The following is a 21,946-nucleotide window of genomic DNA, read 5'->3' on the forward strand; positions in this document are numbered from 1 at the left end:
TCCCTGCCCCAGCTGCTGGACCGGCGAAAGAAGTTCACTCCCAGCCATCCACATGCCCAGCGGTTGAATGCTAGCTTGGCTAAATTGCTAGCACTTCAACTTCTGCCTTTTCAGTTGGTAGACTCGGCCCCCTTCCGTAAGTTTGTACAATGTGCGGTTCCTCAGTGGCAGGTCCCCAAACGCCACTTTTTCTCACGGAAGGCGATTCCAGCTCTCTACCGGCATGTGGAAGGCAATGTCCTTGCCTCGCTGGACAGGGCGGTCAGCGGTAAGGTGCATATTACCGCTGACTCATGGTCCAGCAGACATGGACAGGGACGTTACCTGTCTTTCACGGCCTATTGGGTCACTCTTCTGGCAGCTGGGAAGGATGCAGGACAAGGTGCAGTAGTGTTGGAGGTTGTTCCGCCACCACGCCTCCAAAATGCTACTATTGGTTGTGACACACCTCTCTCCTCCACCCCCTCCTCTTCTTCTTCCTCCATGGCCTCTTCCAGTGCTCTGTCCTCAGAACCAGCGGTGCTCCGTAGGCGTTCCAGGGGCTACGCAAGTACGCAGGCAAAACGATGCCATGCCGTGCTTGCGCTGGTTTGTTTGGGGGACAGGAGCCACACTGGGGCAGATGTTATGTCAGCTCTGCAGGGGCAGGCCGAGAGGTGGTTGATGCTATGCCAGCTTAAGCCAGGAATGGTGGTTTGCGACAATGGCACCAACCTCCTCTCCGCCCTCCGACAGGGACAACTGACCCATGTGCCCTGTGTAGCTCACGTCCTTAACCTGGTGGTGCAGCGGTTCTTGGGCAGGTACCCCGGCTTACAGGATGTCCTGAAGCAGGCCAGGCAAGTCTGTGTGCATTTCCGCCGATCATTTAATGCCTGTGCTCGGCTGGCTGAGCTCCAAAAGGAGTTGAACCTGCCCAAGAACCGCCTTATATGTGACATGCCCACCAGGTGGAACTCAACGTTGGCCATGCTGCAGCGGCTGCACACGCAGCAGAGGGCCATCAATGAGTACCTGTGCGACTACGGCACCAGGACAGGGTCAGGGGAGCTCGGTTTTTTCTCACCACCCCAGTGGGGCATGATCAGGGATGCATGCACTGTCCTGTCACCGTTTGAGGAGGCCACAAGGATGGGGAGCAGTGACAGTGCATGCATCAGTGACACTGTACCTCTTGTCCACCTCTTGGAGCATACGCTGCGTGGAATAATGGACAGGGCACTTGAGGCAGAACAGAGGCAGGAAGAGGAGGACTTCCTTGCCTCTCAAGGCCCCCTTTATCCAGACAGTGTTCCTGCTGTGCCACCCATCACACAGGAAGAGGATGAGGAGGAGGAAGAGGAGGAGGAGGATGATTGTGTCAGCATGGAGGTGGAGGCTGGCACTCAGCATCAGCATCAGCAGCAGCAGCAGTCTTGTAGGGATGATTTACAGTCCCAAGAAACACGTGGACTTGTACGTGGCTGGGAGGAGGTAGCTGCGGATCATGTTGTCCTTAGTGACCCAGAGGACTCCGGACCGAATGCCTCAGCTAACCTACGCTGCATGGCCTCCCTGATCCTGCAAAGCCTGCGGAAGGATCCTCGTATTCTTCGGATCAAGGAGAGGGACCATTACTGGCTGGCCACTCTCCTTGATCCACGGTACAAGGGTAAGGTTGCCGACCTTATCTTGCCATCGCAGAGGGAGCAGAGGATGAGACATCTCCGGGAGGCCTTGCAGAAAGGTCTGTGCAACGCGTTCCCAGAGACTGGGAGGTTACAAACTCCTGGTCCTGGACAACGTGTTGCTGAGGCATCGGTCAGAAGGAGCGGTGGAGAAGGTGGCCGTCTGACTGATGCTTTCAGACAATTTTTTAGTCCGCAGCCCCAAGGTATGATCGGTTCCAGCACCCATCGCCAGCGTCTGATTTACATGGTGCAGTTATACCTAGGGGCAAGGTCAGACTTGGACACCTTTCCCACCGAAAATCCTCTGGCTTACTGGGTCTTGAGGATGGATCACTGGCCAGAGCTTGCACAGTATTCAATTGAGCTACTGGCCTGTCCTGCATCCAGCGTTCTTTCGGAACGCACCTTCAGTGCTGCTGGTGGCTTTGTTACCGATCACAGGGTGCGCCTGTCCACCGAATCAGTTGATCGACTGACCTTCATCAAGATGAATCAGTCTTGGATCACCCGCAGCTACCAAGCACCTGAAGCTGATGTAACAGAATAATTTTTTTTTAAATATCACATCCCTTCAAGACTGCCTATGCTGATGCTGAGTGACTGTCCTGTTATGTTGATTGTCTATCCTCTTCCTCCTCCGCTGATATGTTGGAAGAACATTTCTGGTTCTGGTTGATGCCATCAGCCCAATTTTCCTGCCCCTGTTTAACAGGGGTGTTTAATTACAATTTTTGATGCAATGCTTTGCAGCAGGGCTAATTCCTGCAATAAAACTAGAGTATATGGCAGAGGTTGCAGTGTGGTGGCACCAGCACCAGTGCCTAAGGCCCAATTTTTCTGCCCCTGTTTAACAGGGGCGTTTAATTACAATTTTTGATGCAATGCTTTGCAGCAGGGCTAATTCCTGCAATAAAACTAGAGTATATGGCAGAGGTTGCAGTGTGGTGGCACCAGCATCAGTGCCTAAGGCCCAATTTTTCTGCCCCTGTTTAACAGGGGCGTTTAAGTACAATTTTTGATGCAATGCTTTGCAGCAGGGCTAATTCCTGCAATAAAACTAGAGTATATGGAAGAGGTTGCAGTGTGGTGGCACCAGCAGCAGTGCCTAAGGCCAAATTTTTCTGCCCCTGTTTAACAGGGACATGTAATTTCAATTCTTGATATAATATTTCACAGGAGGGCCCCTTCCTGTGCCCACCCAGAGTAACGGTGAGGACTTATAGTGTTGTGGCACCAGCACCACAACCACCAAAGGTCAATTTTTCTACCACTGTTCAACAATGGCATGTAATTACAATTCTTGATATACCGTATATACTCGAGTATAAGCCGAGATTTTCAGCCTCTTTTTTGAGGCTGAAAGTGCCCCCCTCGGCTTATACTCGAGTCATCGCTGTCTGCCCGCTCGATCAGCGTGTCGAGCAGACAGACAGCGGCCATTCTAGAATTCAAAAGCCGCGCCTCCGGCTCCGCCTTCGCCTGTGATAGGCGGAACACTGAATTTCCCAGCAGCCTGTGTTCCGCCTATCACGGGCATCGTCTCATCCTCGTACTACGGACGAGGATGAGACGATGCCCGTGATAGGCGGAACACAGGCTGCTGGGAAATTGAGTGTTCCGCCTATCACGGACATCCGATAGGCGGAACAGCAGTCAGTGGGAAATTGAGTGTTCCGCCTATCACCGACGGAGGCGCGGCTTTTGAATCCTAGAATGGCCGCCGACGAAGAGCTGAAGGACGGAGGCTCGGCTCGGGACGGGACGGGCCGGGCCGAGACGCAGGCTGGACGGGACGCAGGCTGGACGGGACGCAGGCTGGACGGGACGCAGGCTGGACGGGACGCAGGCTGGACGGGACGCAGGCTGGACGGGACGCAGGCTGGACGGACACAGGCAGGCTGGACACAGGTAGGCTGCACGGACACACACACACACACACACACACACACACACACACACGGATGCATGGACACACACACACACACACACACACACACGGATGCATGGACACACACACACACACACACGGATGCATGGACACACACACACACACACACGGATGCATGGACACACACACAGGGATGGATGGACCCACAGGGATGGACGGACACACAGGGATGGACAGGCATGTCTCACCCTCGGCTTATACACGAGTCAATAATTTTTTCCAGTTTTTTGGGGGTAAATTGGGGGCCTCGGCTTATATTCGGGTCGGCCTATACTCGAGTATATACGGTAATCGTTCACAGCAGGGCGCTCCAGCGCCCACCAAGAGTCACTTTGAGGGCTTACAATGTTGTGGCAAAACCAACACCTTGTTCCGCCATTTCTGCAGAGCATATAGGGCAGGCCCCTACTGTCAAACATCCAATTTACAAACATCTCCTACTTGCAAACGGAAGGAGACAACAGCAAGTGAGATGAAAAAAGATGGACGACAAAACAAATTATACAGGGGTGATAACCCTTCCCTATGTTTTCCAAAAAGCTTAAAAATAGTTTTTTTGACTGGAGCTACACTTTAAAAATGTACCAGTTGAAAATTACAAACAGATTCAACTTAACACAACAAACCTACACAGTCCCTGTCTTGTTTGCACCGCCTGTATACTGCTGTTCTGAGTATATAGGGCCTGGGGGCCACACGCATTTCCTTTTTTTAATATGGGTACAGGGTTCCCCTTAATATGCGTACAAGACCCAAAGGGGCTGGTAATGGGCAGGGAGGGCTACCCATGCCATTTTTCTCAATGATTTTCAACCATATTGCAGGAACCAGATATAACATTAAAACCGCAAGCAGTTTTAAATGGTGTTATTTCCGTTTAATGTCATTTTGTGCAGGGACTGTTCTAAACACGGGAAACACGTGGCACTTCACAGGCATACTACAGACACCCCCCAGGCACCATATTTAAAGGAATATTTCACTTTTTTTCACTTTAATTGTCATTAAAATCAGTGCTCCCGCCAAAACGGCCATTTTTAAAAACATTTAAGGCATTGACCCATGTCCCCTGGTCCCCAAACCCTTTTTAGGACAGTATCTTGCATATTAGCCGTTAAAATTAGCACTTTTAATTTCGAACGTTCGAGTCCCATAGACTTCAATGGGGTTCTAAAGTTCGTACGAATTTGGGGTCCGTTCGAAAGTTCTGCTGCAAACCGAACCGGGGGGTGTTCGGCTCATCCCTATTGGTTAACATGTTTTGGTAATGTGAGCTAAACCTCACTATTGAGAGAAATGTTATTATTTAAAATTTTTCAATTTGTTTATTTACAAGGCTGTTTTGTAAATGGACTATTGGTAATGATGGGCAGCTGGCTTAAACATATAACTATTGTCTAAACGGAGATATTTTTTGCAACCACTAGATGGCGGCATTTTTTAATTCTATTTTAATTTTTACATTTTCCATTTTAAAGTTATAGAAAAGTTTTTCCTAAAATGGAAATTTGGATACTTACAGACCCCGATCGGTTTGTATTGTTATACGGCCATTTTATTAATTTGATTATTTTGTGATATTGGCCCCTCTCTCTGAGTGTATAACACTTCCGGTGGTTAGTATACTAAGCCCTCAATGGGACGTTCGTTTTAAGCTATGGCAGGGCTCCTTTCCTTACCAGTAGGCTATAAAAAGCTTTGGCACAATGGTGTGGGCGTACCCCTGATGACGTCAGACCTTTGACGAAACAATCGTAGGCTCATTCACCATTAGTCCTATCCAAAGGGTGCTTCATTTAATGATGGAGTTTCAGAAGTAGAGATGGCCTTGCGGTTCGCCCGGCGGACGGTTTGCAGCGAATTTTGCATGTTCGCAATTTGACAAACCGGCGGACTTCTGGCACTGTTCGCCCGGCGGACATATGCGTTTACATTATGAAAGAACTTTGACCCATGATGACACATCCATCATGGGGTACAGGACAGCCAATTGAGACATTTCAGCACATGGACAATTGGACTTTCCCCCTACCTTATAAATAGACCGGATCTGGCGGCCATTTTACATTCTGTCTTATGTCAGTGTAGGGAAAGGTTGCTGTGTGGAGCAGGGAGAGACTGTAGTGACACAAATCACTAGCTATTAGGTCCACAAAAGTCCTTTTAAGGACTGGTATAGGTGTACAGTATATAGGTGTCACGATCTGGAGTCAGGCTCAGAGGCCAGTAGCTATAGCAGCAGAGCAGATATTCATACAGGTCACCCTGGCTGATGACACGGGTTCACCTGAGGTGCGGGGTCTAAGCACTAACCGGTATTCACCAGAGCTCCCGAAGGTGGAGATGGGCTTGGCTGCGTGTTAGTGCCAGGTTGCGGTCCTCAGGATAGCCCCACCAGGAGGTGAGCAAGCCGGGGTCTGGTAGCAGATATAGCAGGTAGGGATCAAGCAGAAGCGTAGTTGAGAAACAAGCCAAAAGTCGGTAACAAATAGTTGCAGGTTGGGATTCAGCAGAAGCGTAGTCCAGGAACAAGCCAAATGTCGGTAACGAATGGTAGCGAGGATACGGTCGGCAGCAGGAGAGATAGGAGCAAGATATTGGCTGGTGAAGGCACAATATTCTGGCAACCAGGAAGTGCAGAGGCATGGCTTAAATCAGGAAGTTCATGGGAGGAGGGTTCAAGGCAAACAAGATTCAAGACAAGATCATTCAAGGAATTGTCCAAGGAGCTGTCCAAGGAGCTGTCCAGCATTCCAGGTGGCTCAGCAAGAAGAGTCACTGCCAGACACACCAGAGGTCCCAGGTTCAAGCCCAGGTCCTAACAGTACTCCCCTCCTACCAGGATGTCTCCTGGACATCCTAGGGCCAGGTTTCTGAAGAAACCTCTGGTGGAATTCCCTTGCTAATCTAGGGGCATGAACATTCTCCTCCGGCTCCCAAGAATTTTCTTCTGGCCCATATCCTTCCCATTGAACCAAATATTGCAATTTGTTCCTAGAGATCTTGGAGTCAAGAATTTTTCCCACCACAAATTCTTCTTCACCCTGTACCTCAACAGGTGGAGGAGGAGGATGAATTCTTCCAGAAAAAGTATTTTCATGAAATGGTTTGAGTAGTGATATATGAAACACAGGGTGAATCTTCATATTGTCAGGAAGTTTTAGGCGAAAAGTGACCGGGTTGATTTGAGCAGAAATCTCAAAAGGTCCCATAAACTTTTGACCCAACTTAGCACATGGAACTTGAACTTTAAAATTTTTGGTAGATAACCATACTTTCTCACCTACTTGAAAAGTGGGAATAGACCTATGATGTCTGTCAGCAGCCTTCTTGTAATATTCCTGCGCCTCTTTCAATGTATCAGTCAATTTCTCCTGTATCTCATGTAATGAAGTTAGTCTGTTGGTAACAGCAGGAATTGAAGTTGAGATGGGGAGAGCAGGAATAAAAACTGGATGATACCCGGTGTTTAAGAAAAATGGGCTTTGGGATGTGGAACTACAGTGGTGTGAAAAAGTGTTTGCCCCCTTCCTCATTTCCTGTTCCTTTGCATGTTTGTCACACTTAAGTGTTTCGGAACATCAAACCAATTTAAACAATAGTCAAGGACAACACAAGTAAACACAAAATGCAATTTGTAAATGAAGGTGTTTATTATTAAAGGTGAAAAAAAATCCAAACCATCATGGCCCTGTGTGAAAAAGTGATTGCCCCCCTTGTTAAAACATACTATAACTGTGGTTGTCCACACCTGAGTTCAATTTCTATAGCCACACCCAGGCCTGATTATTGCCACACCTGTTCACAATCAAGGCATCACTTAAATAGGAGCTGCTTGACACAGTAAGGTCCACCAGAAGATCCTTAAAAGCTACACATCATGCCGAGACCCAAAGAAATTCAGGAACAATTGAGAAAGAAAGTAATTGAGATCTATCAGTCTGGAAAGGGTTATAAAGCCATTTCCAAAGCTTTGGGAATCCAGCGAACCACAGTGAGAGCCATTATCCACAAATGGCGAAGACATGGAACAGTGGTGAACCTTCCCAGGAGTGGCCAGCCGCCCAAAATTACCCCAAGAGCGCAGCGACGACTCATCCAAGAGGTCACAAAAGACCCCACAACAACGTCCAAGGAACTGCAGGCCTCACTTGCCTCAGTTAAGGTCAGCGTTCATGCCTCCACCATCAGGAAAAGACTGGGCAAAAATGGCCTGCATGGCAGAGTTCCAAGGAGAAAACCACTGCTGAGCAAAAAGAACATCAAAGCACGTCTCAATTTCTCCACAACACATCTTGATGATCCCCAAGACTTTTGGGACAACATTCTGTGGACCGATGAGACAAAAGTGGAACTCTTTGGAAGGTGTGTGTCCAAGTATATCTGGCGTAGAAGGAACACTGCATTTCATAAAAAGAACATTATACCAACAGTAAAATATGGTGGTGGTAGTGTGATGGTCTGGGGCTGTTTTGCTGCTTCAGGACCTGGAAGACTTGCCGTGATAAAAGAACTATGAATTCTGCTGTCTACCAAGAGATCCTGAAGGAGAATGTCCGACCATCTGTTCGTGTACTCAAGCTGAAACGAACTTGGGTTCTGCAGCAGGACAATGATCCTAAACACACCAGCAAGTCCACCACCGAATGGCTGAAGAAAAACAAAATGAAGACTTTGGAGTGGCCTAGCCAAAGTCCTGACCTGAATCCTATTGAGATGTTGTGGTATGACCTTAAAAAGGCCGTTCATGCTCGAAAACCCTCTAATGTAACTGAATTAGGACAATTCTGCAAAGATGAGTGGGCCAAAATTCCTCCAGGACGCTGTAAAAGCCTCATTGCACGTTATCGCAAACGCTTGGTTGCAGTTGTTGCTGCTAAGGGTGGCCCAACCAGTTATTAGGTTTAGGGGGCAATCACTTTTTCACACAGGGCCATGATGGTTTGGATTTTTTTTCACCTTTAATAATAAACACCTTCATTTACAAATTGCATTTTGTGTTTACTTGTGTTGTCCTTGACTATTGTTTAAATTGGTTTGATGTTCCGAAACACTTAAGTGTGACAAACATGCAAAGGAACAGGAAATGAGGAAGGGGGCAAACACTTTTTCACACCACTGTATGTTTAGAGTTATTATAAGCAAATTCTGCCGTAGGAATGTAGTCCACCCAGTCATCCTGAAGATAACTCATGAAACATCGAAGGTATTGCTCCAGAGTTTGATTGGTCCTCTCGGTCTGACTATTAGACTGTGGATGAAAAGCCGAGGACAGATTAACTGTTACACCCAAAGCTGAGCAAAAACTTCTCCAAAATTTTGAGGTAAACTGTGCCCCTCTGTCAGACACCACATCATCAGGAATTCCATGAAGTTTAAAAACTTCTCTAACCATTACCTCAGCAGTATGTTCGGCGGAGGGTACCCCTTTAACTGGAATAAAATGAGCCATCTTAGTGAGACAGTCAATGACTACCAGAAAGGTGGTCATCCCTTTTGAAAGAGGAAGGTCAACCACAAAGTCCATAGAAATTGACCCCCATGGTCTTGATGGAACAGGTAGTGGTAGAAGTAACCCCAGAGGAGAAGATCGAGGTGTCTTATTGCGAGCACAGGTTAGAAATGAGGCCACATAACTCTTAACATCTTTCTTGTACCCAGGCCACCAAAAGGAACGTGATAAGAGTTCTTCTGTTTTAGAAACCCCAAAATGACCAGCAAGTTTAGAGTCATGTACCAACCTGAGGGCTTCTACCCGAACTGATTCAGGTACATAGAGGCAATGCGCTTGAGTCCAAAAACCATGGTTGTACTTGAGGTTAATGTCCTTAGGAGGATTATTAAGAAGTGGGTCATTCTCATACCCCTCCTTGAGAAGATTAAGAAATGTTTTCGAACTCATGGCCCCTAGAAAGTTCTTTTGAGGCAGGATTGTACATTCAGAGGTGCTTTCCTGGAGAGGCCCAGACAACATCCGTGAGGTAGGGCATCATCCTTACCATTCCTTGACCCAGGGCAGTATGAAATAACAAAATTAAACTTAGAAAAGAAAAGGGTCCAACGTGCTTGTCTAGATGACAACCTTTTAGCAGACCTAATAAATTCTAAATTTTTATGATCGGTGAGAACGGTTACAGGGTGCTTAGCTCCTTCCAGCAGATGCCTCCACTCAGAAAATGCTTCCTTAATTGCCAGCAGCTCCTTGTTTCCAATGTCATAATTCATCTCGGCTGAAGACATCAGTCGAGAGAAATAAGCACAAGGATTAAGCTGCATTTTTTCTCCTATTCGCTGAGAAAGGATAGCTCCCACAGCAGAATTAGAAGCATCAACTTCTACGATGAAAGGTAGTTCTGGATCTGGATGTACCAGTATTGGTGCAGAAGTGAAGAGAGTTTTCAGTTTACTAAAGGCAGCCTGTGCCTCAGGTGACCACAAAAAGGGCACCCCTTTCTTTGTCAACTGTGTAATTGGAGCAATTACCTTAGAGAAATTCCTTATAAATCTTCTGTAAAAGTTGGCAAATCCAACAAATCGCTGTATCTCTTTAACATTCTTAGGGGCGGGCCAATCCACCACAGCTTTGATCTTATCAGGATCCATGCTTACCCCTTCAGAAGAGATTATGTATCCCAAGAACTGGATCTGAGTTTGTTCAAACTCGCATTTCTCTAGTTTTATGTAAAGTTGATTTCGCCTTAATCTCTCGAAAACAATACAGACATGCTTGCGGTGTTCTTCCAAAGTATCAGAGAAAATGAGAACGTCATCCAAATATGCTATTACAAACTGATCAAGCAAATCTCGAAAAGCATCATTAATAAAATGTTGAAAAGTTGCAGGAGCATTGCAAAGCCCAAAGGGCATGACCAAAGACTCAAAATGTCCATATCTGGTTCTGAAAGCAGTTTTCCATTTATCTCCGGGACGAATGCGGACAAGGTTGTATGCCCCCCGTAAATCTAATTTGGTAAAGAGCTTGGCAGAGCGGAGTCTCTCAAGCATTTTCTGGAATCAGTGGGAGTGGATAGCGATTCTTAATTGTGATCTTATTTAAATCTCTGTAGTCAATACACGGACGCAGGGTGGAGTCCTTTTTCGTCACGAAGAATAAGGCTGCGCCAGCAGGAGAGGTTGAGTGTCTGATAAAACCCTTCTCAAGATTCTCATTAATCCACTCCCTGAGCACTTTCAGTTCAGGTTCTGATAAAGAATAAAGGCGACCAAATGGTATTTCTGCCCCTGGAAGCAATTCGATGGGACAATCATAAGAGTGATGAGGAGGCAGCTGATCTGCGTTTTTTTTTTTATCACAAAATGTCCCAAAACTCAAGATATTGTGGAGGTAGCTTGTCATATGACTGGATAGTTGCAAAAACTGCTTGTAAATCTTGGGTTGGTGGAGGGCTTATTTGATAAGATTCTTTGCAATGTTTCTTGCAATGGTCAGATGTAAAGCTTAAAGAACGTGTCTCCCAGTTGATGGAGGGATTATGGATAGAGAACCAAGGAATGCCCAGGATAATAGGGAACTTGGGTGATGTAATCAGCTCAAAACTGATAGTCTTCTGATGGTCAGTTTCAATTAGGAGTTTAAGTGGGATTGTCTCGTGGGTAACCGGGCCTGAAGACAAAGGTGAGCCATCCACAGTTTCCATATCAATTGGGGCGAGTTTATTTCTTATTTGAATGTTATTACTTTGGGCAAATTCGATGTCGATGAAGTTTCCCCCAGCCCCTGAGTCCAGCATAGCAGAGCAAGGTATTTCATTGCTTTCAACAATAAGCTTTATAGGGATGACAAAATGAGTTGATAAAGAATTAACTTTATTTGCTTCCTGAATCAAAGGGGAGATGGACTGAGAAATTGAGTTTATTTGTTCAGATACTGTAACATCCGTTGCTGCAATTGTTCTTTTAAATTTATTGGGACAATTGACTGCGTAATGTACAGAGTCTCCACAATAAAGACATACGTTTTCTGAACGACGCCTTTCTTTCTCCTGAGTAGTAATAGATCTTTCAATAGCATCCACCTGCATAGGTTCAGGAGTGTCAGAATCACAAAAACTCTTGGACCCTTAGGAGGATACTGAGTAGTAGAAAAACGCATGCCACCATTACTGCCTAGGATTCCCAGTCTCTCCTTTCTCCTTTCAGTAAGTCTCTGATCAATTCGAATACATAATTTAATAAAAGCTTCAAGGTCATCAGGACTTTCTACTCATCTTTTACTTGTTCCGAGAGTCCTTGACGGAACTGACTCTTTTGTGCTGCTGGATTCCAATTGGTATCTGAGATCCAACGTCGGAATTCAGTTGTGTACTCTGCAACAGAGCGTCTTCCCTGCCGTATATTGTGCAATTTTGCCTCAGCAGTAGCACAGCGGTTAGGATCATCAAAAACTTGGTTCATCGCAGTCACAAAAGAATCAAAATTATCCAGGATGACATCATCTTTCTCCACATAAGGGGAGGCCCAGGCTAAGGCTTCCTCAGTCAGGAGGTTGATAATAAACAGCACCTTTTTCCTGTCAGAAGTGAATGCAGCAGGTTGCATCTGAAAGTATATACGACATTGATTAAGGAACCCTCTATAATGGCGGCGGTCTCCGCTAAACTTGAGTGGTAGGGGCATTCGTGCATTAGTTTCTATGGCAGCAGTATCTCGGGCATGAAAATCCCATAATTGTTTGTGTAGATCAAGGATTTCCTCTTGTAGACCTTTCACTTCAATTTGTAACTCAGAAAATTTTTCCTGGTAGTTGCCAAATGTCTGCAACTCAGCAATTTGAACCCTGAGAGGAGCCACAGCAGCTGCTACAACGGCCTCCATGTTTTTGGCCAGAATATTCTGTCACGATCTGGAGTCAGGCTCAGAGGCCAGTAGCTATAGCAGCAGAGCAGATATTCACACAGGTCACCCTGGCTGATGACACGGGTTCACCTGAGGTGCGGGGTCTAAACACTAATCGGTATTCACCAGAGCTCCCGAAGGTGGAGATGGGCTTGGCTGTGTGTTAGTGCCAGGTCGCAGTCCTCAGGATAGCCCCACCAGGAGGTGAGCAAGCCGGGGTCCGGTAGCAGATATAGCAGGTAGGGATCAAGCAGAAGCGTAGTTGAGAAACAAGCCAAAAGTCGGTAACAAATAGTTGCAGGTTGGGATTCAGCAGAAGCGTAGTCCAGGAACAAGCCAAATGTCGGTAACGAATGGTAGCTGGTGAAGGCACAATATTCTGGCAACCAGGAAGTGCAGAGACATGGCTTAAATCAGGAAGTTCATGGGCAGAGCAAAGGGTTCAAGGTTCAAGGCAAACAAGATTTAAGACAAGATCATTCAAGGAATTGTCCAAGAAGCTGTCCAGCATTCCAGGTGGCTCAGCAAGAAGAGTCACTGCCAGACACACCAGAGGTCCCAGGTTCAAGCCCAGGTCCTAACAATAAGGTTCTGGTGTGCTGGTGATTGCTGAGTGCACTGCTGACTGATTCTGCAGCTGTCTTTTATCAGTGTAGGGACTGAGGGACAGTCTGCAAATCACTAGCTACTAGGTCCCCAAAGGTCCTTTTAAGGACTAGTATAGGTGTACAATATATAAGGTTGTGGTGCACTGCTGCTGTGCTGCTGATTGCTGCCCGATTCTGCAGCTGTCTTTTATCAGTGTAGGGACTGAGGGGCAGTCTGCAAATCACTAGCTACTAGGTCCACAAAGGTCCTTTTAAGGACTGGTATAGGTGTACAATATTGTAACGGCACCCCTAATATAAAGGGGGTTAACGCCGTTTACGATGTTCCCTCTCCTAGACACACATCCACTCGCTACCAATATCCACAGCTAAACGACCCTTTACTATAGGAGCCGATCCCTCTGGCAAAAGGACGAGACGCACTCTGTCTTTTCTGTAGTAGGAATGACTTTATTAATGAGAAACATTGTAACTTTATACACAATTCAAGGCACATGCTTTAACATGAACAAGGGCCCAGCTCCACCCACACATCCCAAGACTCAACACCTCATCCTGACGTCTGCTAGGCTTCAAACGATCCCACCCAATACACATCTTTTCACAAAGGGTTGGCAGCCAGTCTGTCTGGCACTTTACAATACACACAAGGACAGACTTAAATGAACAATAGAAATGCAAAACAACTTAATTCCTCACAGCAATGATACTTAACCCCCATATACAGTATACATCCAATCTATATACAATGTATATACAGCCTTGAATATGGCTAGCACAGACCATATCGGGGGTTTCTTTTATTCACCCTGTGTCCAAAGTGACCCCACTGTCACAAGTATATTGTACAGGAACTGTTGGCTTGCCCCTCGTCCAGTGTCCTGTCCGAAAGGACGTTCAGCGCAGCATGGGGGATCGTGACTGCCTAGCTCACGACAGTGTTGACTACCTGACATTTATAAAAATGAATGAGGCATGGATCTCAGAGAAATTCAAGACATGTGACCAGTAGACCATGTATATGCATAACTCTATAAACAATTTATTTAATCGAGCACACGTACCTTTTTTCTACCTTTGGCTCACTTCCTTGTACAAAAAAAGTACACTGTACTATATGCCCGTACCCTCCTGTTTGAAGAGGTTGAGCAGTGTCATATATTTGGGTCCCGCAGCCAGTTGCTGGTATCAGTGCTCTCTATCTCGGTGCTGGTGTCAGTGCTCTCTCTCTATCTTGGTGCTGGTGTCAGTGCTCTCTATCACGGTGCTGGTGTCAGTGCTCTCTATCTCGGTGCTGGTGATCATCTCCTGCACCCCCTTCATAGCCTGCCCTGACCTTGCCTCTCCTCCATGACCTTCATGCGCTCCTGAATTGTCAAAATTTCACAGATAAAAAAAAGAATGCTTGTAGTTGTCGATGCCAGATTCACTTCATACTTTTGTTATGTCAGTGTCCATGTGGTGGGACTATGCGTGCACAGCTAGTAAGTATTTTATGGCTGAAAATATGACCTGTTGGTTTTTAAGGTTCGCTTGCCATTAAAGTCAATGAGGCCCACCGCGAACTTTGCGGTTCACAAACTTTTGTCCGCGTTCACGGTTCGCGTTCGCGAAACGTCCCATCGTCCCATCACTATTCAGAAGTAATAGCCCCTGTTTCTTACTCCTCTTTTGATGAAGCGCTCGTGCTTTTAAGAACTTTTGGGCAGGGAGAATTGTTAGCGAAAGCAGACATCAAATCTGCTTTTTGCCTGCTACTCGTGCATCCACAAGGTTTTAATTCCCTGGGTTTCCAATTTCAAGACCAATTTTATTTTGATAAGTGTATGCCCATGGGTTTCTCTTTATCGTGCTTTTTATTTTGAGGCTTTCTCTAAATTTTTACATTGGGTCTTGTCAGAATGTTCCCCTGCGGTTGGTTTTCTACATTATTTAGATGATTTCTTGTTCATAGGTCCGGTGGACTCACACTTATGTCTTGAGTCTCTGAACAGATTCTTTCATATTTGTGATTGCTTTGGAATCCCTATTGTGCATGAAAAGACAGTTTTTCCGTTGCTCACTATTGAGTTTTTGGGAATTACTATTGACTCCTCCTTGATGGAGTTTAGACTGCCCAAGGAAAAATTGCACCGTATGAGATTAACCACTTCAATACCAGGCACTTAGACACCTTCCTGCCCAAGCCAATTTTCAGCTTTCAGCACTGTAGCAATTTGAATGACAATTGCGCAGTCATACAACACTATACCCAAACACATTTTTATCATTTTGTTCCCATAAATTGAGCTTTCTTTTGGTGGTATTTGATCACGTCTGCAATTTTTTATTTTTGTGGAACAAATAAAAAAAGACCGAAAATTTTGAAAAAAAAACAAGTTTTCTTTGTTTCTGTTAAAATTTTTAGTAAATAAGTAAGTTTTCTTCTTCAATGATGGGCACTGATATGGCTGCACTGACAGGCTCTGATAAGGCGGCACTGATGGGCACCGATGAGGTGGCACCAATGAGGTGGTACTGATGAGGTGGCACTGATGGGCACTGATAGGCGGCACTGATAGGTGGCACTGATGGGCACTGATAGGTGGCACAAGTATATAGCACTGATGGGCACTCATAGGTGGCACTGATGGGCAATTATGATGGCCAGGGGGTACATACCTGGCCATGCACATGTTGCCCACTTCCCTGGTGGTTCTAGTCGAGTCCCTGGTGGTCCAGTGTGGGTATCTGAGGGGGGGGGGGGCAGACCCTCCTGTCAGGAGAGCCACCAATCGGCTCTCCTCTACTCACATCTGTCAGACGCGAGTGAGGAAAAGCCGATCACCGGCTTTTCCTGTTGACATCATGATCAGCCGTGATTGGACATGGCTGATCACGTGGTAAAACTCCTTCGCCGGAGGCTCTTTACCGAGATCAGTGTAGCTGTGTGTCAGACTGACACACCGCTCCACCGCTCGCCGCGATGGGTGCCCCCATGGTTCCTTGAGGAACTGACACTGCCTGGCCGTCATTCTGCTATAGGCCGGGCGGGAAGTGGTTAATGATCTCATAATTTTTATCTAAAAGCAAAGTATTGTTAAAAGAGGCACAATTTTTATTGGGTCTTTTTGCATTTGCAGCCAGAATCATCCCAATAGGCAGAATTTCTTCTAGGCGTTTTGCTCTGGCTACAAAAGGATTGAAGAACCCATACTCTCATGTTTGCATTTCTGCAAGTTTTAAAGAAAACTTAAAAATGTGGGATTTTTTCTGTGTAATTTCAATGGGCAACAATCTTTTACCAATGATTTTCAGCTGAATTTCTTTATGGATGCCGTGGGTTCATCCGGCTTTGGAGCCTTTTTGGACGTCCATTGGTGTGCCTCTGAATGGAATTCTAGTTGGCTACATCAGGATATTTTGCATAACATAGTCCTCCTTGAATTATTTCCTGTGATAGTCTCAATTGTAATATGGAAAGAGCAGTTTATGAACGTAGGGTTATAGTGCATACTGATAACAGAGGCGTACTCTTTGTCATCAGTATGCTATCATCCATATCGGAGCTAGTCATTAAGCTTTTACATTTCTTAAGCCCTGTACACACGAGCGGACTTTTCAACATCCAAAGTCCGACGGAATGATTCCGTCAGACTATTCGATCGTGTGTGGGCTGCAACGGACTTTTGATTCGCAAAAGTCTGACGGACTTTAGAAAATGGAACATGCTTCAAATTTTTTACCGAAAAATTCGCTCGTGTGTATGCTATTCCGACGGACTAAAACCGACGCTAGGGCAGCTATTGGCTACTGGCTATGAACTTCCTTATTCGAGTCCAGTCGTACGTCATCACGTTCGAATCCGTCGGAAGTTTGGTGTGATTGTGTGTGGCCAAGTCCGCTCAGTCGAAAAGTCCATCAGAAATCTGTCGGAACTCCGGCAGAACTCAGGCAGAACTCCTTCGGAAGTCTGTCGGACATAAGTCCTCTCGTGTGTACGGGGCTTTAGTATTACACTGTATGTGCTTCAATATTTGGTTAAAAGCGTGTCACATATCTGGTTTTGATAATAACATAGCTGACGCTTTATCTCGTTCACAGTTCCGGAGATTCTGGCATTTGGCTCCATCAGCGGATCAGCATGGTACCCTTTGCCCAGATTTCCTCTGGGGCTTGATTTGAGACTGATATCTACTCACCTCTAGAATTCATTTGTGCAGAAGACATGGCGGGAATATAAGTTGGCTTGGTCCAAATGCTGTTCCTTTTGCTCTAGCATGCTTATTGATGTATTGGATGTAAATGCATATGTCTCATTAGTGATTCAGTCTCAGCTTAGTCCTGCCACAGTTGGTAAGATTTTGGCTGGAGTTTCCTTTTTTTCTAAAATTCTCCATCAGACCAGCTTTGACCTCTTTCTTTCAGGTCTGTCAGATCCTCAAAGGATTTCGGAAATCCTCCCCTACTAAGGATGACAGACGGCCTATTTCGGTTAATTTACTGATTGAATTAATGTCGATATTGGAAGTTGTTTGTTTTTCTCATTTTGAACTCCTGCTTTTCAGGGCTGCCTTTTCAGTTAACTTTTTTGGTGCTCTGAGAGTTGGAGAGTTTACAACTCAAAACAAATCATCTTCTTTTCTTTTGTTCGATCATGTGTCCCTGTTTATGCCTATTTCTTTATAGGTCAAAGACTTTTGATGTGAATAATGGTCAGTGGGTATCTCTGGCTAAATCCCCCAATACCATGGTATGCCCGGTGTCCAATACTGCCAGTTACATGTCAGTAAGATCCTCCTTTGAAGGTCCCTTTTTTATCCACCAGGAATTGTCCCCTTTGACCAGATATCAGTTTTCCGCTGTGTTAGCTTCCTGCCTTAAACGCCTTAACCTCTCTGGTCTAAAATTCTCATCCCATTCCTTTAGGGTTGGGGTCGCCACAAGTGCCAATCTGTTGGGATTCCCTCCGGAGAGGTCAAAAGAGGGTTGGTAGGTGGGCTAGTAGCAGATACAAGATTTATGTTCACCCCGAATTATTAAAGTTAAGATTTTCTAATTTCAGATCCAACTAAAAGTACAATCTGGATAGTAGGCCACATGTTTTCTGGGCTGGTAAGCAGGCTGCATTCAGGATGTATTCAAGCAATTTAGGTCTGGATCTTAATGACTTTATAGTTTTATGGTCTGGTATTCGGGGTCTAAGATGGCGTAATCTTAGAGGCCACTTAATTCATTTATCTTTCATTTGGCCCTCACCTAAGGTTCTAGTTATTCACTGAGGAGCAAACGACGTTGGTAAAGTTATAACTTGGGAACTGCTTTGCGAAATAAAGGATATTTATGCTATCAAATTTCTGTTTCCGGGTACTACCTTGGCCTTTTCCGAAATGGCTCCTTGACTCCTTGTGGAAACTTATTCTATGTGGATAAAATTAGGAGACGTCTAAATAGGACCATGCATAATTTTCTGGTATCCTTGGGTGGTTTGTCATTTCGCCACTTAGAGCTGGAGGGTTTTATACCTGGTTTATTTAGAGAAGATCTGATTCACTTTTCAGACATTGGAATTTATATATTTAATATGGGTTGCAAAGCTTAATTGAGAGAGCCATGGTGTGGGGGGACCTCGGCCAGCAGCTTCCCTCCTGGCCTCGGTCGGCGGGGAATAGTTGTCCAGCATTGTCTGGATGGACAACGTATAAAATTTTGGGTTGTTTTATTATAGTCAAGATGGCTTCATATTTAGTTTAATTTTCATAATACATTATCAGGTTAATGTATTATACCTTTTCAGCATCATCCGCTATAAGACAGAGGATTATGATGTGCGCGGGTGTAGTCCGTCAACAGAAGAGCTTTAATTGTGTTATATCTAGCCTTTCGTCCACTGATGAAGCCAACTTGGTCGAGATGTATTAGTTGGGGTCATTAATGGTTGTATTCTGCTGGCTAAAACCCTGGCAAATATTTTCAGACCTATTTCTATTAACAGTATCAGTCTATAATTAGAAGAAAAAAAAAGAAAGAAAAGAGACTTTTCCCCTGCTGTTGTGTCCCGCTTTTAACTTGCGGACCAACACCAGGAAAAAAGAAAAGTAGCTACCTTAGGTTTCGGTGAACACATAGGACATTTGATTAATATCAAAAATATTTTTAATTTCTTTCTATACATAAAACAATGAACCTTGATTGAATTGCATCAATCGATCCTAGATGTTTACACAACATTAACCAAAGATGACCCAAAGATCATCCTTATCTGCACAGTTCATACACCCTGACTTTCAACAAACAAAACCAGACATACTCATACATACAACAATAAAACAGATAGAGGCGCCTCCTATGGCCATACATGTGGGGATATACCGAGTATGATCAAATTGTACCAATAATACGCTTCTATTTGGAAGCATGAGATAAAAATCTCTCGGAAATCTGCACATGTATGGTCATCAAAGTAGCAGTAATTGGAAATGGGGATAATTATGACCAGACAACGGTCCTAATTTCTCATTAGTACCTCCATCTAACCTACATAGCAATTCTCTTCGGTTGAAAATAGGAATAGGTTCGTGATTATAACAGTCTCATGAAGATCTTTAGTTCAGTCAATTTATTATAACTCTGAGTCTCCTTCTACTTAATCACTTATAGCAAAGTGTAGCAAACCTGAAGCCTTCACTTTCAGCCTTTTGTAAGCAGTGGCATAAATGACAGACAATACTGAAAATGTAACAATCAATGGCAGTGAATTGAATATATTCAAATCCAGTTGTATTTAAAGTGCACTATTTGTCACACATGTCAGGCTTTCCTATGATACTGTGACTGAAAGTTCCATATATTCAGTGGTTCCAATATTACGCTTCTATTAGGAAGCATGAGATAAAAATCTCTCAGAAATCTGCACATGTATGGTCATCAAGGTAGCAGTAATTGGAGATGGGGATAATTATGAGCAGTCACCAGTCCTGATCCTATCTAGTACCTCCATTAAACCTACATTGCAATTCTCTTTAATAGAAATAGGAATATCACAGGCTTGTGATTATAAAAGTCTCATGAAGATCTCTCAGTTAGTTCAGTCAATTATTATAGCTCTGAGTCTCCTTCTTAATCACTTGCAGCCGAGTATAGCAAACCTGAAACCGACATGTGAAGCCTTCACCTTCACTTTTAGCCTTTTGCAAGCAGCAGCATAAATGACAGTCAATACTGAAAATGTAACAATCAGTGGCAGTGAATTGATTATATTCAAACTCAGTCGTATTTAAAGTGCACTATTTGTCACACATGTCAGACTTTCCTATAATACTGTGACTGTTTTAAAGTTCCATATATCCAGCGGTTCCATAAAAAATGCCTTGCACCAAAAATGAATGGTTCTCAGACACACTGGCTTACCATACCCTGGGGATTTCACTCTGATTTGCTGTGTCAATATATATATATATGAGATTCTCAGGCAGTTCATCAGACAAGCTGAATACTTGGATGCAATCTTTTTCCACAAACGATTTTAGTCGATGAAAAGTCCAATAAATGTGTGTAGGATCCTTCACCACTTGTTTTATAACATCCAAGTCTCACCACCTCTGTTATACTGAATCCACTCCAGGGTCTTTTGCAATCAGCTGCGCCTGAAGCCTTTCAAACAGGTGTCTGTTCAGATGCTCACTCATTCAGATATTCCATATTTCCGATCCAAACTGCTAATACTTTGATTCATGCCCAGAAGGGCGCCTACTATCCACACAAACGTCAGCGCGTTTCGCAACGTGGCATCACATAGCTTCAACTGGACATAACTTCAAGTCTGACTATATGTTAGCTACGGCTTCGGCCTTGTAGACTCTGAGGAGTGACATAAGGACTTATTTCTTTCAGAGGGGCCCACTGCCACTATTTGGATTTATTCGGTAGTGACAGTGGATATGGTCATGTAATGGTATAAATAGTCAGTCTATAATTAGCACAGAGGGAGGCGTCTTTTTCTGGTTTCGGAATAAGCGAGATGTGTGCCTCCAGGGTCTGTGTAGAGAAGATGGAACCATTTGCTATAGAGTTTCAATACCTTAGTCAAAAAAGGAATAAGGGTAGGGGCCTGGACTTTTACCTGCTAGAGTATTAGCAATGGCCCTAGCATCCTCTTCCTCAGTAAGTATGTTTTCCAGGTTGACAATTGTGAAGGTTGGTAGTGGGGTATCTGCAATATAGTATGTTGATTTCTCTAGTCATAGTGGAGTTTGCAGATTGTTGAGGGGATACATTGTAGAGAGATTGGTAAAAATTATGCAACTTCTTCGTGATTAAAGATGGTGAGGTTATCATTTCTCCATTTGGTCCCTGGAGATGCGGGATGAAGGGATGATGACAATTCTCAGTAACTTTTTTTTTTTTTTATCTCATGAACGAAATGTGAAAAATAACATATATATCATAAATCATTCTATAAACACATACCACATACCATGAAAAATAGTTTACCATTTGCCAATAATAAATAAAATGTCCCCGGATTTCATTTTAAAAATCTGGTCACCTTACCCTATGGGCCTAACACTGGTTTCACTAAAAGGCCCTCGAGAAAAGTGCACTTTGATGTAGAAGAGCCTGATGGGTGTCTGTTGGAGGGGAATGGTTGCTGCCCTCAGAGAGTCCTGGCCCTCTTTTGCTCAATGGATGTCTGCTGGAGGGTGACTGAGTGTCTGATCTCAGAGAGTCTTGGAACTAATTGAAGCAACGCAGTCTGGAAGCCTGTTTTTTATTGGGTACCTAACCCTAACCCTCTCCCCACGTGAGATGGAACAATAAAACTTCAAAATCCTAAAGTGACTGGCACCCTTCCTTATCATGTAAGGTTCTCCGCTGTAGTCATG

At 44.7% G+C, this 21,946-nt stretch overlaps 1 protein-coding gene across 1 annotated transcript in view; it reads right to left on the reverse strand.

Annotated features, from left to right (window-relative positions):
* LOC143981766 (uncharacterized) overlaps positions 1–21,155 on the reverse strand; it is a 78,796-nt gene extending 57,641 nt beyond the window's left edge. Inside the window, exon 1 of the mRNA XM_077479847.1 lies at positions 20,472–21,155. Within this exon, the coding sequence (XP_077335973.1) occupies positions 20,472–20,474 (3 nt within the window). The 5' untranslated portion in view covers positions 20,475–21,155. The remainder of the gene's footprint in view (positions 1–20,471) is intronic.
* Positions 21,156–21,946: the final 791 nt, after the last annotated feature.

This window comes from Lithobates pipiens, unplaced genomic scaffold (assembly GCF_037356315.1).
Source record: "Lithobates pipiens isolate NorthernLeopardFrog02 unplaced genomic scaffold, aLitPip1_a1.2 Scaffold_16, whole genome shotgun sequence".
Lineage (NCBI taxonomy): Eukaryota > Metazoa > Chordata > Amphibia > Anura > Ranidae > Lithobates > Lithobates pipiens.